We start from the raw sequence: 18,036 nt of genomic DNA, 5'->3' as shown, positions 1-18,036 counted from the left end.
CTCCTGTGGACAATAAAGAAAATAGATTTTTTGGACTGCACCATATGCTAGGCCTCGGGGCAGTAAGTATAAGTCAAGACCCAATTACAAATATATATCGATAGCCTCTAGGTGCCAGGAAACCATCAAACAATTTATCTTATTGCTTATAGGCTACACAGCTTTTCTTTTTTAATTCACCACCAGCTACTTATTTTATGGTGAAAAATAAAAGTGCGCTGATTGGATAGTGGGAAGCTGCTACCTTAGAGCTTTAAATAGTGAAGTGAATAAATAGTGTATATCAGGTGTGCTAACCAAATTAAAAATGTGAAATTGCAAATGAAATACAATAGGAGAAAATCCGCGCTTAGGATGAAGGAAGATAGTGGGGTGAACAATACAATTGGCTGCAGCCCACCTCGGAATATAACCTCAAAGAGGCTATACAGTGTATGTAAATAAAAGGGAAGTGTTTGGCGCTGCCAATGAATGTATAGAAAGAATTGTATGATATATTATTGATTTGTTTCTCAAGAAGGGAAAGTATGGTGCAGTGGTGTAATCAGAAAATATTCACAGATGAATAATACACATAAAACCAGCAATAAATATATACAATCTAAAAATCTAAAACTGTTTGATTAAAATTGGGTGCTTCTCGTGTGAGAGTGAGAAAGTGAAATCATATATGTATCAAAACATAAGTGATAAGGTCTGTAATATTCAATGGTGCTGGTGACATATAGAATGTATCCAAATACAAACTGAATAAATTCAACAATGAAACCTAGAAAACACCAGTGGGTGTCAAACAATGGTGACCATACGAATAATATCGTGACAAAAATAGTCCCAATTGAGTGCACACAAAATAGAAAAAGTCCAAATCCAAAATTTCTTGTGAAGAAACGGGTAAACTGAAAATGTAGAAACCATGTGAATAAGGATTTAGTGTCCCACCACCAGCTTGGCTTCTTACCAGAAGATTGGAATATAAGGGCTTATAGAGAAATAGCTCTGCTCCAGAGATCACACAGCAAAGGAAAGACCCAAACAGGTATAGCCACTGTTATCTCCCAGATGGAAGAGAGTGGTCGGCCTCTTACCAAATAATGAATTACTTGAGCTGTGGACAAACGTACAATCCTCTCCTATGCAGGATAAGGTGTAGGATAGATCTCTGGTAGATTCTCGCCTTTCTTGTCCTCAGTCTTGTGTCAGAGAGCTCAGATTGAGGTTTTTCCGGCAAAGCAGGCCACAAGGAACACAGCTACTGTATATAGATATATTTATACTTTTTAGTCGTTTCTTGGAGCAGGTTCATAGGACTTGTGGGTGATCAGCTACTTATTGCCAGGATACTAACAAATATAATTTACTATCCATTTAAAGCTTGGCTTCTGTACATTTCTGCTTAGTGGGATTAATGACATTCAGCAATATTGATAACGTATTAATTGCAGAATTGATGTGTAATAACTCACATTAGCCATCAGAGCTTTCCTTTAAAATATCTGGACTAAGAATGGTCATTGTTGATTTGCTGGTTGCAAGTGGTCATTGCACTCTGCCATATTAAATAAGTCTTATTTATCTGGGATAATGCTTTAAATGCCTTTTGTGCTTATAGCCATGATTCATTGAAGGCTGAAAATAGCAATCATGGTAACAAATGTATTCTAGCTTGTTGAATGGAGCCTTTCTTTTTACGTTGTTTTGATATTGCCATGTTTTTAAGAAATGCAGCCCACTGAATACTAAGGTAGTTGCATCAAGCATATCCATTAGCCATATAAACGTAACTCACTGTATATTTTCTACAGGCCAGTGAACTGACAGAAGAGCAGCCTGCTGGTGTTGGCACTTCTCTGCTGTCTGTTTCTGCACTTTGTCATTTATGTAACAAGCCTTTAAGGAATAATGCGGCAAGTTTACACAGCTCAGCACAAGAGAGACGAAGAGGAAGGCCATCCAGAATGCTCTTCTCAGAGATAGAGCAGAGGTACTTCAATCAGCTCATACAAAGGCCTATTCCAGAAGGTGAGTTTACCTTACATAAGCGGTTTCATCCCTTTTACACCTCTCAGGATGTAAATGTGAAGATCCTCAAATTATAGTTTATCTTAAAGCGGTGGTTCTCACCTCCTGTCCTCAGGACCCACTAACAGGCCAGGTTTGCAAGATAACTGAAATACATCACAGGTGATATCATTTGCTGCTCAGTGATTGCATTATTCTAGTCTGCATCTCCACATGGTAATACTTAAAATCTGGCCTGTTAGTGGGTCCTGAGGACAGGAGTTTGGAAACACTGTCTTAAAGGGCAACTTTACATTCATAGGAATTTTTTTTTTTTACCAATATAATAAATATACAATTACAGCACAAGCCATTATGTAACCAGAGTTGTATAAAGTACTCGAAACCCATACTTGAGTAAAAGTACAACTGCTCGATCAAAAAGTGACTTGAGTAGAAGTGGAAGTGCTCAATCAAAAAGGGACTTCAGTAGAAGTACTAAAGTATTCAACATTTTTTGTACTTAAGTATTGCAAGTAGTTTTTTTTTTTAATTTTGCTACTCAAGTACTGAAAGTAAAAGTACCAGTAGTTTTGAAAAAAAAAAATTGCTACTCAAGTACTGAAAGTAAAAGTACAAGTACTGTGTTATGTAGTTATTAAAGAAAGAAGTCAAAAGTTTGAACATCATATTGTTTTTTATTATTTCAAATGCAGCTTTTATTTATACATACAGTAGCATTTATTTTGGTATGCGCTGATAATACACATGTTTTGAGCTTCATAAAACCTGCCATCTACTGTTCTGGCAGTGGTAATTTTTATAATAGTAACGAGTAACTATGCAGCACAAAAAAAAACATCGAAGTAGAAGTATTGAAATCATCGAAAAAATGTAGTGAAGTAGGAGAAAAAAATTCTACTCTAGGAAAGTACAGATACCGCCTTTCGGTACTTAAGTACAGTAGTGAAGTAGTTCTACTTGGTTACTATACATCTCTGTATGTAACCTAACCCTATTAAAAAGTACCTTTCCTATTCGATCTACAGCACTGTATTTTCTGTGAAATGCAAGCAATATGGCAACCTGGAGGTCTTGTGTACACAGATGATGTACAGAACACCCCCCTGAAATGTAATTTCCTGCTTATGTGTTTGGCTCACTGATTTTCCCAGAAGTCTCCACTAAGATACAAATCAGATTTTGGGTATCCTCCTATCCTCTGCAACAAAAATGTAATTTCTGATGAGATGCCCCTGAAAGATAAATCAAGTCTAAAGGGATTCAGACCCTGACACTTTTCTCATTAGAACCCTGCAAGTGCAGCAGCTGATCAGTAAAGAAAAAAAGTCCCTCCCGTTTTACATTCACTTTGCATGTGGTTACAGAAAAACAAACAGCTATAGCTTCATAATAACAAAAGCTAGGAATCTGCAACAAAGTCTGGTAAATCCCTGCAATGTACATAGATCATTAGGGTAAAGTTTTTTCCCCTCAACAAAAGTGGAGTTACTCTTTAAAGTAGGCTCATTAGCCTATATGTAGGATAAAGGGAACAGGCTTTTGGTAAACTGCCTGTTAGAATTCATAGATTGCCCCATTATTTCAAGTGAGCAACTATCTTCCAATTCCACCAGCTGAAGCTGTAGGAGGAAATGCCTAGCCTAAATTCTCATCTATGAATTAAGCCAGCGGGGCTTCAAAAGAAATTGTATTTTTATTTTAAATATAAAGGGGCTTTAATTGGCTCCTATACATTTCACCCAAAAGGTTTCAATTATAGGTAGTTTGGTGGTAATTTTTTTTTTCTGATAGGCAATTATGTTCTGTTTTTGTTTTATACATCAAAATTGATGTTTTGCAACCTTCTTTCCCACATATAGATAAGAAACAGGCATGGTGGTGGATTAAAGACCCAGTCATGCTAGAAGCCTTAATAAAAGCTCTCCACCCACGTGGCATCCGGGAAAAGTCTTTGCATAAGCACCTCACAAAGCATATTGGGCACCTCAAGGAAATGTGTGCCCGGGCAGCTTCTGGTAAGAATTTTAACATGAAATACTGATAAATGCAAAGGGCTGGAAAGGTTTAGAATTACTTATAAATGCTCTTGTGTTATATAGTCTATTGGTAAACTATACTTTTTGTCTGCCTTTAGATCCCATCTTTGAGTTCAAACCTGCAGAAGGTCACCCTGTAAGTCAGGAAACATTAGACAAATGGTCCATAGAACAGTGGTCATTCCAGGTTGATCTATCTGTCCTCCAGTGGGTAGAAGATTTGGAGCGAAGGGTCATGGCATCAGATCTTCAGCTAAGGGTTAGTTGCATTACCTTTTCTTTAAGCAAGTTACAGTCTAAGTCGCTGCAAAATATTTCTATTTCTGTTTGTGATGTATAATTTTCTGTTGGCTAAGTACGAACATTGCTAACTAGAATGTTTGCTCTGTCTTTAGTTCAAGGTGACGGAGTGGGAAGGGGGGGATTGATTCTTCACTTAGTCACTCCATTCCCTCTGTTATTGTGAGCAGGTTTCCTTCTTATACTTAGGCTTTCATAGACAGTTCAATTTTTTTTCGTTCAGTCTGCAAAAAAAAAATTCTTCCACTGTTTTACAAAGTGATCAGCCTGTGAATACTGGCATATAGCCCATAGGGGAGAAAATTTTTTTCTTAGCCTTCAACCACCTATGGACGGTACGTTTACCCCTGAGGTAATGTTTTGTCTCAAGTTCAACCTTGTATTGCCAAGTCATTTATCCCAGGGGTAATGGCTTTTTCACCGAAAGGGACTTTACAACTGTAAGGCCCCTTTCACACAGGGCAAATGCCATTTTGATCAGCAAGGAATCCGTCTGCTCTTCCCCTGCTGATCAGAGCAGAGTGTGCAGGTGACAGGTCCATGTCTGCTCAGATTTTGCAGAGGGAATATTGAAAGAGCGTGCCTTAATCTATTGGCAGCCAGGTTTAAACAGACTTTGCTTAGTGTCCTTTGATCTGATCCGCCAATGGACTATCCGATCAGGTCCTCTTGAAAAACTGACAGGCGGACCTGTTTGAAACGGTCATGTAAAAAGGGCCTAAAGCTGAACTAAACTCTTCTGTTCTTTACAGCCAAGGGAGCTGCCATTTTTAGCCTCTAATTTATCTGCAGTTGCTAAGTTGCGGCACATGTGATCAGCTTTGACACCAGCCTTTGGTTGAAAGATAATATAAACACACTAGTAACTGTAACGGGTGTCATTCAAGGCATGCCTTCAATGGAACTTTTTTGTAAAAACAATTAAATCAGTGGGTTTAGTTCGGCTTTAAGGGTGCGCTTTTTTAATCATCTTTGCATAGGATTTTGGAAAACTGTAAATGTTCTATTCTTTTTAGGGCTGGTCTCCTCCAAGCTTAGACTCGATCCGAAGTGACCTCAAGTATTTTGAGCACAAGGTGGATGCATCAGATGATATCTTGGCCAAAGTGAAGAGAGAAGAGGTGCGGTTTTACAGGGAGCTAGACAATCCTTTGGACTTAGCTGTGCTACGTCTTCTAGATATGGAACAGAATGTGGAAAGGAGATACCTGAAGGAACCTCTGTGGATACTAAGTGATGTGCAGCATGAGAAGATTGTAACTACTGACCCAGAGACGATGACAACCACTGAGAAGTAAGGACCTGAATTTCTTATTTAACTGCTAAAACTTTTAGGTATAAAACCTTTTTTAGGTTTTATGTAAAATATGTGAGCAGAAACTAATACAACCTTTGTTGTGTGCTTTTTTTTTTCTTCAAGTCAGTACAGCATTACTTCTCGCTTGCGTTTGTGGCGGCAGACAGTGGAACGGTGCAGAAGTTCTGCTCAGCTATATCTGTGCCTGCAGCAGCTGGATAGGTCTCTGGCATGGGAACGATCAGTTAGTATAGTGGTAAGTACTTTGTTAGTCGCCATAGCGTTTGTTAACAACATTTTTTTTGTTCAGTAAGACTGAACTTATATCTTTAAAACTGAAATCCAGACAGACATAAAATTCATAAATGATTGCAGTTCTGTAATCAATAATAGATTAAAAACTTTTATTTTTTAAATACAAGGAAGAAAAAAATGCCCAATTTTGACTGGATATCAGCCTCTTCCTGTCTCCTGTACATCATATCTCTAACTGGGAGAGGGAGAACTAGCTCAAGGAAGCCCATCCATTGTGTCACAGTGCTCATGTGCTAATAAGGGAGATGCAAATAGGAGATATCCGAGTAATCGAGAGAGGTTCATCAGTCTTTTTTTTTTTCCCTTCTTTCACTGCCCAGTCACAGGCTAGGGGAGGGACAGACCTGTAAGTTAACTGTGTCAAAAAAAAAAAAAAAAAAGTCTCCTGCCATGCCAGACAGTGAATGACAGAGCTGTTTAAATCTCAGGACCAGATTGACAGAAATACAAATCCTTAGACAGTAGTTTAACGTTAATTGTGTTTTCCAGACTTGCATATATTGTCGGAAGGGAGACAACGACGATTGCTTGTTGCTTTGTGACAGCTGTGACCGTGGCTGTCACACTTACTGCCATCGGCCTCCAATGGCAGAGATTCCAGAAGGAGATTGGTTTTGTCCTAACTGTGTGGCTCAGGTATGTGTGCTTTATTGGGCTGCATATTTATGTGAATATGGTATTCCTTTTATTGTGTGGTAATCGAATACAATGAATTCCATTATTTTGCATTGGCTTCACTCATGTAGTTCAGCATGTGATATCAAACCTTTTTGTTCTTGTCCATTGAGGGTCACAGCAAGTCTTTACCCAAATGCTCTACCTACAGGAGGATTGCAAACAAAAAAACTGTCAGCCCAGGATACCCCCTTCTACTAGCAGCATGCCTCAATGTTTTTACTAGTGTCCTTGGAGATTGGGTGCTTTTTTTTTTTTTTTTTTTTTACAGCTCTGTAGTGTTAGGACAAACTTTTAAGCGCTTTTTTCCCCCTTAAATTAAGATTCGTCTACATCACTCTTTTAAATGGCAACTTTCCAGTGTTGTCTTCTTCACACTGGCATTTAGAGTACTGCATCTGGACTGGACATGGGAGGGGGAGATAGCCTTGAAAGGACCTGCAGGCACCTCCCCCATGTTGGAGACTCTCCAGTCTCTATTCAAGTAAAATGTATTTTTGTTTTGGGGCCCTCGTTCACCCCATCATACATTGGCCACACTGAGACCCACTTTGCAGGGGGAGCCGGCTATGCCAGACTGCTTTAAATACTATGTAGCCTCACAGTTGGTGACCACCTACTGGTGGCTTTGCCCTGACACATCATCACAGCCACTGTTTTGAAGGCCAGGGTTTCCTTCCTCTGTGGAAGCCCGTCAATCCATCCTTTTCCTCTGAGCCAAAGCCCCTTATCCCTCAATGCCGCCTTTGCTCACCACCCTTAATGCCTGGAGGGTAAGATTAAGTCTTGAAAACTGCACTATGCAGCAGTTCTCCATGAGCACTCCACTGTGGCGAAATCCCACTCTCCCTCATTTAGATTCTCTTGCAGACCCTCAGGCCTGGACAAAATATAAAATATTACTGTCTCGCCTGGTTGACCAGGGGAAGCTCCTTACCTGTTCTGATATTCGCTTGAAATATAATGTTCCAGCTAAATATTTTTTCCATTACCGGCAGTTATCCTATGCCTTTTAGTAGTAGTCATTTTTCTCATTCCCTTGTGGTCCTCTCCCTGTTGGAACTGGAGGGAATCCTAAACTTGGAATGTTCAGAAAAACAAACGTTTGTTTTATATAATCATTTATGCATGGTTAGTCTCCCAGAATTGACTTCCCATTTGCGTAAGTGGTTGGTTGAGATACCCAACCTTCACGGAGAGAACTGGTCAGATATTTGGGACTTCCCCTTCAAACATCTAGTCTTAGGGTAGACTCCTTAAATTCAAGAAAGTGCGTAGAGCCTATTTCACCACATCTGGGTTTCACAAAATGGATCCGAACACTCCGCAAAGTTGTTTGAGATGCTCTAATCAATTAGGGGACTTCACCCACATATTTTGGACTTGCTATCATTCAATATTGGGAGGTCACATTATTCATCTGTAGATTTGGGGTATTCCCGCGCAATGGAAAAAGAGGATATTATATGTGAACCAAAAAAGAGTTTGCTGCCTACCCAGAAGCTTATCACCAAAGTGAGAAGCCAGAAAGAGTGTAATCTATTGGTGTGGGTAAATGGCGCTGCTCAATGTAGTATATGCAAAATGCAGTGTGTATATAATGTTCAAACCAGATATAAATAAATATAACAAATATATAAAAAACAGTGCCTGTAAAGTGACCAGTAAAGTGACATGTGCATCAATAAACTCTGTGCCATGGAAATTCAAACAATAAACCAATATAATAAAAGTTGTGCACTGAAAGTGCAAAGTGCATAAAATGATACAATATGCCAAGGACGTATCAAAATTGTGCAAATAGTGCAAAAAAGCAATGTAAACTGAATCAAATAAGTGACTGTAGCAAATTAGAAAATCAGGAACAACTGCTGGTTATAGAATGTACTTCCATCAATGTGGTGAAACCGGTCTTTATAAAAATGCACTTGGAAAAGTGCTACTGTGCAAGTGACAATCCGTGAAGTGCCATGCAATACAAGGGGACTGTGGTGAAGACTAGATGATATATCTGATGTGGTTATATACTTGGCCTTTGCTGTGCTCGGTGCGGTATACCGCGCCCCTTAAGAAATGCACTCACCGCAATGTCCTCCCCATAAAGGGGTATCAAGCCAGCACAGCAAATAGGTGGTCCTGCTGGTTACCTCTGGGTCCGTTAGGTCCTGCCAGATGTGGGAGAAGCGTGCCCTCAAAGCCTCGGGATGGTCCTCAAATGGCCCCAAATACAGAAGGTAGACACTCCATTGTGCAGTATGTACAAACTTTTATTTAAAAAATTATGATATCCACTCACATTTAAGTATCCGATATAGCGTTGGTGGTATAGCGTCTGAGCCGGATGTCCGGGTGTGGATGCGTTCCAGCCGACTTTGACCACTTAGCGGAAGTGACGGAGGCTCACACCCGGACATCCGGCTCGGACGCTATACCACCAACGCTATATATGAGATACTTAAATGTGAGTGGATATTATAATTTTTGAACATTATATGCACTGCATTTTGCATATACTACATTGAGCAGCGCCATTTACCCACACCAATATATTACACATTATTCATCTGGTCTCGGAAATCACATTTCATCCCTCCTTACATGTCTGCCTACTGGGCTTAGTGGAAGATTTGGCCCCCACAGTGGTCGAACATATACTCTTGGGGCTGGTATTATTTTACGCAAGGAAAGCCATTACCCTCCCTTAGAAAAACCCTAACCCTCCAACAGTAAACTTCTGGAAACAGCTGGTAAATGCTGCATTACCATTATATAAAGACACACATCAATAGGGAGTTTTCTTGAGGCTTGTTGTTAAGCGAAATAGATGTGTTTGTTCTTATTATAATAGCGTGAGCCACTTACACATGGGTAGTGTTAGTGTTGGTAAGTTTTTTTTTTTGTAAGGGCACATTGTGTGGCAGACACCCACAGCTGGCCTTCGCTTGGCACACCTGCATGGTGACAAACTCAAACAGAACTTTAAAAAAAAAAAATTGAGCATTGCCTCATCGCTTGCCCTGTTTTCCACTTAGAAAGTAGGCCTTTCAGGTCGAATGTCAAGAGCTCACTCAGTGATTTAGGTCCTTTAGCCACCTTCAATCCTTGTTCCCAATGGATTTTCCACAGAAATGTAAATGCTGCGGGATTAAGTGTCAACATCAGCAGGGAAGGTATTTTCCATCCTCTTCTCTTGTGTGGATAAGGGGGGTCGGTTCATTTTTTTTTTTTTTCGTTCAGCCCATTCTCTGTATAAAATAAAAAGAAAGCGTGTATACCCAACTTAAGGTTACATTCACACCAGCCGCTGCATTATAACGCAGCAGTTGGGGTGAAGGTAGTGCAGATGCAATGATCCAGGCGCATCATACTGTTCACTTTTTTATTTTTTAAACAAGCTTAATTGAATTGTCCCACAGTGACATTTCATAAATTCTGTCAGCTGGCATATGGTGACTGCGCTGCAGTAGGAAAAAAAAGTACTGCACCCAGTATATATATTTTTAGTGCACACCACCCACAATCCACCTCAACGCAGTGGTGTGAACCACCCACTTCGGAGACCAGTCATTTTGCCTTGTCTTGCAATGGGGTTGCAGTAGGACTTCGCTGGAATAGCCACCCAATGCAGTCCCATCACACTTGGTGTGAATCTATCCTTAGTCGTCTTGTGTCCATCAATGGAAAGAAAACAGGGTTTTTATACTAACTGTTACTCCCTTTCTTGGAGTCCATTGAGGGTTTGTGGTTATGCTTTTGGTACTGCTTTTCCTCAACACTGGGGCTGCTGGTAGTGGGGGGGGGGGTCATCCTGGGTTGGCCTTCATTTTTTGTTTGCCAGTGTCCAGTCCTCCTTTAGGCAGCAGTATAATGCAAAGGCCAAATACGTCCTGTGTTCACCAATAGACTCCAACAAAATTATTTTACAGTGAATACAGAAATCCTATTTCTCTTTTTGCTCTGCTCATGTGCTGCGCTGTAGCTGTCACTGACTGCTGTTGGTTCTAGCATTACGCCTCTTAACACCTGCAAAGCCACTAATAATCAAGTGTGATTCCAGCACCTTTTTAAAATAGCATCTGGAACTCAGCTGGTTCAAGTGATTTTTGTACATGCTTTTAGTTCTGTATATTTGCACTTCTGTAAATGTTGTGTTTTGGGCACTTGCCCGGGCAGCATAGTTAAGGAATGTTTGAGAAAGTGGAATGGAAATGACTGTGGTGTAATGAATACACAGATAAGGGCTGACTGCACCTTTTTTATTCAGAGGCAGTGTCTGTTGCATATGACTATAGAGTTTCTTGGTAGGAGTTCCTTTTTATCAAGGAATCCAAATGTCTTTATTTGCTGTGCACTTCTTTCTCCAGCAAAGTGAAAGCGAGTATCTGAAACCCAGTGGTTCTTCACGACGGATCAAAAAGAGTGTGCAGCGTTATCAAGATGACAGCCCTATAAAGCAGTCACGTCGAAGAGAAACGCCTGCCACGCCCCAGTCCCCAGCAGAGAGCTCACTTGGGAAGAAACGGAAAATTGGAACAAGAAGCCAGAGTCCTGATTTAACCTTCTGCGAGTAAGTGACTTGTTTTTTCTGTTCTTTAATGTATATATGTTCTGTTATTTGCTTGTCATGTTTTCAATGCATTTGTATTGGCCCACAGAAACAAATGTGCATTTTGACATTTATTTGTTTGGTTAAAGCAGCACTGAATTTAATGGAAATCTTTCTGGTAAGTTTAACCATCTAGATATCTGTGGCCTAACGCTTGAGTGGCCGAATGCTTGTGTAAGCCAATGCAGCATTCGTTCAGCTTTTATTAAGATCAGTTGATTTGGTGCAGAGTTCCATCACAGGTGCTCTTGACCACCTTCTAATCTGATAGCAAGGTTCTTCAAACTGCTTTTGAGCTGCCCGTGCAATTCCATTGAACTGTATGGGGAGAAAAGCAGTTCTGACACGGACAAATGTTTGAGTACACATGCCACTAATGTGACAAAAGATAATGTCTAAAAGCATAACATGAACTCCTATGCACAGTGCTAATTCGTTCCTTACTCTTACAAAGTTTTTGGAACATAAATAGGAAAACTTATTAATCTAAACCCAGGAAAAAAATTGTAATCTATTGCAGCTTACCAGTCCTTGTGGTGGTTGCTTTAGTTTTTTTTCTTTTACATTTTTTTCTTATTTGCATCTGATGATCCTGCCAGTAACACACCTCCTGTCCTAGGTGGACAGTACTGACTGTACTATATTTAAGGGCAACATTGTTACTCCAGGACAGGAGTCATATTAGTACTACAAAACACCTCCCCATCTCCTTATATCCATAAATCCAGGGGAAAAGGGCTCTGTGGGTCTAGTACACTTTCTGATGACATTGTTTGAAATTGCATTGTTCAGGACAGCAATGAATTTCTGACAGGATTATCCAGCACAAACAAATAAGTATATTGGTTCCTTCAGGCATAAAGCCCTTGAGGCAAATGGAGCATGGACAGGGGGATAATGCTGAATGTCTTATGTTTTTCAGAATCATTTTAATGGAGATGGAGTCACATGATGACGCATGGCCCTTTCTGGAGCCTGTGAACCCACGGCTTGTGCCTGGCTACAGAAAAATCATCAAAAACCCTATGGACTTCTCTACCATGCGGAACAAGTTGTTGAACGGAAAGTAAGTTTGTGGGATTGGCCATACGATTCAATTTTAGAAATTTCTCAAAGGATATAGTAAAATGGGAACTTTGCCAGCAGTGTTTGAATTTTGGAGCTTTTGTAGGGAGTAGTGAATCGATTTGCAAATTGTAAGAAGCACAGTAGATTTTCCTTAATATTTGTTTATGCAGATTTGGCCCATCTGAAAGGAGCCATATAATCCCCACATAAAAGTGCCTGGATCATACAAATCTCCATGTGTCGGGCAGATGTTTGAGATTCTGCTGATTCAATGTAGATCAGTCTGATCTACATCTACAGAGAATTGTGAAATTTACCAACTCAGCTATTTGTAATTCATGATGTGTACAATTCTCTGCAGAATAGAGAAGTCTGTATGAAATATTTAAGCATATCTAAAGAAATTCTGCAATTCATTGATTTACCTGGTTCGTGAATTGACTTGTCCATCCCTAATAAAAGAACAAAATGGGGTTGATTTACTAAAATCTGAGTAAAGAAAATCAGTTGCAGCTGTGCACGGTGGCCAATCGGCTTCTAACTTCAGCTTGTTCAATTAAGTTTTGACAGAAAAAACTGGAAGCCGATTGGTTTCTTAGCAGAGCTGCACCAGATTTTGCTCTCCCCAGTTTTAGTAAATCAAGCCCAATATGTTTACACAGAGTAAGAACATTTTTAGCAAGTTTAGCACAATACCTGTTAATCCTGCCAATAAATCAAGTGTCAGAGAGTGCTGTCCCCCTTAGACAGTTTTACTGGCAGAATCACCAGGTGAATAATAAAGGGGGGAAAAAGAAAAAGTAAGAAATACGGCCCCAATTTTAGTGACTGGTAAGCTGTGATATGTTACATTCTAGTGTTTAGATACATGTTGGTCAGTCCATTCAAAGTTGACATTTAAGATATGGGTAACTGCTAGTGGGTTACATCTTTTTTATGCTTATTACATTTGCCTGGGACTCTAGCAAAATAAATATTCCTACCAGGATATAGACTTTTGAAAAATATGAAAAAATGGGTCCTCGTGTTAAACTGGGGATACTAAAGCTAAAAAGAATAAAAATCAAACCGTGAATTATAAAAGGTGGGTGGCAGAGAGCCTGAGTGCAATAGGGAATAGGGAGATAATTTTGGCACAATAACATCATCCCATATTTCAAATATTTTCTCTATTGTTGAATTATGTATTTGTATCTGCCCTTGCTAAAATATGGGATGTGATTGAATTGGCACTTAGATGTACTTTTCTCTAACAGGTATTCCAGTTGTGAGGAATTTGCAGAAGATGCAGAACTTGTCTTCAGCAACTGCCAACTGTTTAATGAAGATGACTCTGAAGTAGGGAAAGCTGGTTTAGTCCTGAAGAAGTTCTATGAAAGCCGCTGGGAGGAGTTTAGTCAAGAACGTGAAAAGAATTCCCTTTGAAGCCCAGTCCCCTGATTCTTAAATTGACATTATTCCTGCATCTCTGCAACACTGAAAACGGGTTCAGCTCTTCTGTTGTCTGTTATCTTTCAAGGTCCTGCACTCCACTTTGAATGGAAATATTGGCAGCACAGGGGTTTCTTCTCATTATCCAGCACCCCCTCCTGTTTAACCCAGTTCATCCAGCGGGTCTGAATCCCTTTTGTTCTTTAACAGCTATGTCTTTTGACCTTTGCAAGGTCAGTCTAGCCTCCTCTTTATCTTAGAATGGCTGGCCAATCAGATGATCAGCGTATTCACCTCCATTCCTCTGTATGGTACAGTACCTTCTCTGCATCAGACCAAACATAACCCATTTCTGATGATGTGCCTAGTGTATGTCCATTGGCATGTATACAGACATGTTTCATGCCTACTGAACTTGCATAATGCAACCGAAAAAAGTGCATGTATTCCATTCTTTGTACGTTACGAACACAATGTGCTTAATGCATATATTTATACCTAATTTAATAATACAGATGGGCACATTTCAGTTTTTAAAGAAATTCATTCTAGTCACTTGTAAATAATTGTCACATGAGCATTTCCCACTTACACATCTAAGCTCACACTCTTCCTGATATGATTGTTTAAATTCTACAGGATGTATTTAATAGCAATAGTGAATTTGTGCATTATTTGTAGGACCATAGATGAGGTATCTGCTCTATAGCTTCTCTACAGATGTGTAATGTTATATGGCCAGTAATCTGGGGACTAGCCCTGTCAAATAGTATCCCTGTATGTCCTGGGCAGGACTTGTCAGCTGTCACCTCTTGTTCAGTGTGCTGCTTCCATTGGTTATTGCTGTTTGTTGTGCAAACCATTATTTTGTCCTCCTTCTTTGGCACTACCTCCTCCATGCCATTGGCTTCCTTATCTTTCATGTTTCCCCTTCCTTGTTTTTAGGCTAAGAGGTACCATGTAACCTGCATTGTACCTCTGACTTTCATAGGCCTTAAGCACTACAGGGTTCCCAGAGGACACTCACTACCATTTTTCCTAATTTGATTATTGATGAAGTGGTGGAGAATTGATGCGGCATCCTTTGTTTTTTATGCATATTGTAAATGTATTTATCACAGTCCTTGATGTACAGGCCATTTGCTTCTGGTATTTAATATCTTGCCCTCAATGTTTGTTCTAAGAAATATATATTTAGAATGTTTTTAGAGCCAAGTAGAATGCAACGTATTCTCCAGTTTGGCTGGCAGCTTCCAGCATTCAAAGGTTTCCATAATGCCAGAGTTTCCATTTCTTGGGACTGTTTTTCATAACCTCCCCCTTGTGTCTGCTGCTCAGAGTTCTTGTGTACTGTGGAGGGATTTGTCCTCCCTTTTCTTCTATTATGTTCCTTTTAGTGGAATTGTCTGTAATAATCATGCACTGTGTACACCTACTTGTATGATGTACTGCTGTAGGGATCAGTTGGACTTTGCATTGATTTGGTTCCCTGCGCTAAATATATTTATGATCCAGCCAACGAATACAAAGAGTACATAGCCGTGGCAGATGTGAAAGTACAGACGAGCATGAAAGAGGCACAGTGTGCTTCGTGTGTCAGTCGTCCATAAATGTGTTTTTCTTTTGGAAGCCTATTATTTCTCCATTATCATTTACTATGAAGTGCATTCTAGAGTACCATTTATCTTTATCATGGAACCACTGGTGCCAGCACATTCCATTACTCTGCTTTGGTCCTAGTTCTGCCTAAAGCAAACCTCCGCCTAATGTTCTTTCACAAGATGCTACTGTAGTTTCATTTTACTGCCCACACTAGTCTGGTGTACCTGTTCTTGCACTTTAGAGGTCAGCCTGTCTTTGCAGACAGAACTGTACCCAAAATCAATGTATTAAGCCTTGTGACAGAACATCCCTTGCTGATGCTGATAGATACAGTTGAGATAAGTCAGTTTTCCCCCGCACTGTGCAGACTAGAGCTACAGCATGCCTTCCTAACCCCAGTCCTTGTTCTACTGGGGCAAAGCAGTTACTTAAAGCAATATTAGATGTGCAGCAAGCCTGTTGCATTGTAAAGCAATAAGCACTGTGTTCTAGCACACAGCACAGTGACATGATGTCCCCGGTTTTGTAAATACATGGCAAAGTAATAAGATCTTACACTGGATTTTTATCTTATTAAGAGACATAATGGACTCAAAAGATCATAGGAATTTTAGATTACATGAATAACCGTTTTAGTCCAAGGCAGAACTAGGTAACAACTAAAGTAACCTGGCACCACAGCAAGTAAAAACAAAAATTCAATATTTTTATATTTGGGAAGCTGATTATTCTTTTTTATTTTACTATTGAACAGTAGATAATCAGACTCTTTAATTGACTTTATAAGATGCAGAAATATTTATTTTATCTAAGTGACAGTGCTGTATTGTTTTTGTTAACTATTGTTAGAACCTTTTGTTACACGATATTGTTTATATTTTTGTTGCAATATTTGAGGTCACCATCTGTTTGGTTTCTCTGGGTATTTTCTTAATGTTTGGAGTTGGCACATGGAAATGAAAGCCCTTGCCCACTGTTTTAAAGCAGATACGCTTTTTACAACTCAAGTTGTATAAAGTACTGTGTTTTTATTCATAAATCTGGTTATCTGAGGGTAACACGCATTTATCGCTATACAGAAAGTTTTATCCTCCTGTTAACTTCTATTGTAAACCGGTTTTATCCAGATTTGGGATTTTGATGTTGTAGATCAAGTATCCTCTATAGTATGTCTGTAAGATCCCTTCTAAATATGTATTATTTTGTGAGACGCAATGAATTTGGCTTACCTGTCTCCTGCTATACCTTAAAGTAGAACTAACAGCAAAAGTTTATTTTTGGGTAGAGTAAGGGAGGGTTGCAACCCCTGTAAGGTTTTTTTTTTTTTTTTTTTTTTTTTTTTTTTGTCATCTGTGTCCCATTGGTCAGATTTGCCCTCACTTCCTGCCTCATAGTCAAAACAGGAAGTGAGAGAAAATCCCCCAAAGTGAAGGAATTTCTGGTTGTCACCAGAACTTGCATCCCCATTGGAAAATATTCGTGCTCTGGGGGCAATCCAAAACCTGGGATTTTCCTTTACTTTCACCTTTGTTGATAATGCTAAACAGGATAAATAGAGAGGATGAATCTTCTAATGGGGGCACAGACAGCAATATAAACCTGAAAGGTGTTCTAATCCCTGTCTACGCTATCCAAAACCAAAAAGAAAAGTTTGCCTTTATTTTTATACTTTTCAAGACAAGCATGAAACTTTGGAATATAAGCTGGTTCAGGTGCAAGAGGTATGATCAAGCTAAGGAATACGAGGTGTATCTAAAAGGTTTGAATGGTATCAGAAAACAAACAAAACAGAAGATACAAACAAATAACTTTTAGACCCCGTTCACACTGGGGCGACGCTACTTGCCGGGGCGACCTCACAGGTCGCGGTGCGCAGCTCGCACCGCGACCTCGGAGCGGCCGGCACGGACTTCATATCATTGAAGTCAATGCAGGTCGCTCCGGGTCGCCCCAAAGAAGCTCCGGACCCTTTTTCTAAGTCGGAGCGACTTGTGTCGCTCCTATTAGAACGGGTCCACAGCTTCTCTATGGCAGGCGACCAGGTCGCCCCAGTGTGAACGGGGTCTTATTGGTCTTCAAAATAATCACCATCCTTCACAACACATTTTTGGCAACATCCATAAAGCTTCTGGAAAATGTCAGCAAAACTTCTTTATGAATCGATCCCAGAACCTCTGTCACACATCCTCAGATTGCCGCCACGTCCGCAAACTGTGTGCGCCTTTTATGACTCTCTTCAGGTGGGGAATCAGAAAGGATGGATCCTGGTCACATATGGTAATGAAATCTCCACTTTCTATCCGTTTTGCGCTCTGTTCGTCTGTCAGCCTGTGCGGCACAAATCGGGAACAGATCTCCAAAATCTTCACGAACGATGGTGCGCTCTGTCCTGTACAGGGTTTACCCTGATGGTTACGTGTACTCCGTGCTAGGTGGCGCTTTGCGATGTGTCTCTGGATAGCCGTGTGCATGCGCGCACACCTGGCTAGCATTGCCATTGAGCTATTGGACCGTTCACCAAACTTTTTAGACACACCTCGTTTATAAAACTTTGTAGGCATACAGGTATTTGTAACTTGGCAGCTAGTTCTTGGTGCATTAGACATTTACCGAGTAGCCCTTTTTACAGTAGCCTTATGCTTTAATGCTTGAAAAACATCATTATTCTTTAAGTGATCATA

General features: G+C 40.0%; 1 protein-coding gene across 1 annotated transcript in view; it reads left to right on the top strand.

Moving 5' to 3' along the window:
- BAZ2A (bromodomain adjacent to zinc finger domain 2A) overlaps window positions 1-16,666 on the top strand; it is a 121,703-nt gene extending 105,037 nt beyond the window's left edge. The window contains exons 21-29 of the mRNA XM_082245174.1: window positions 1,806-2,022; window positions 3,885-4,040; window positions 4,160-4,320; window positions 5,378-5,655; window positions 5,782-5,914; window positions 6,463-6,609; window positions 11,013-11,215; window positions 12,177-12,320; window positions 13,579-16,666. Coding sequence (XP_082101300.1) covers window positions 1,806-2,022; window positions 3,885-4,040; window positions 4,160-4,320; window positions 5,378-5,655; window positions 5,782-5,914; window positions 6,463-6,609; window positions 11,013-11,215; window positions 12,177-12,320; window positions 13,579-13,747 — 1,608 coding nt within the window. The 3' untranslated portion in view covers window positions 13,748-16,666. The remainder of the gene's footprint in view (window positions 1-1,805; window positions 2,023-3,884; window positions 4,041-4,159; window positions 4,321-5,377; window positions 5,656-5,781; window positions 5,915-6,462; window positions 6,610-11,012; window positions 11,216-12,176; window positions 12,321-13,578) is intronic.
- Window positions 16,667-18,036: the final 1,370 nt, after the last annotated feature.

This window comes from Pelophylax lessonae, assembly GCF_965119305.1.
Source record: "Pelophylax lessonae genome assembly, chromosome: 2".
NCBI classification, from domain to species: domain Eukaryota; kingdom Metazoa; phylum Chordata; class Amphibia; order Anura; family Ranidae; genus Pelophylax; species Pelophylax lessonae.
The sequence above is the reverse complement of the archived record's forward strand: the minus strand, read 5'-3'. Positions and strand labels throughout refer to the sequence as shown.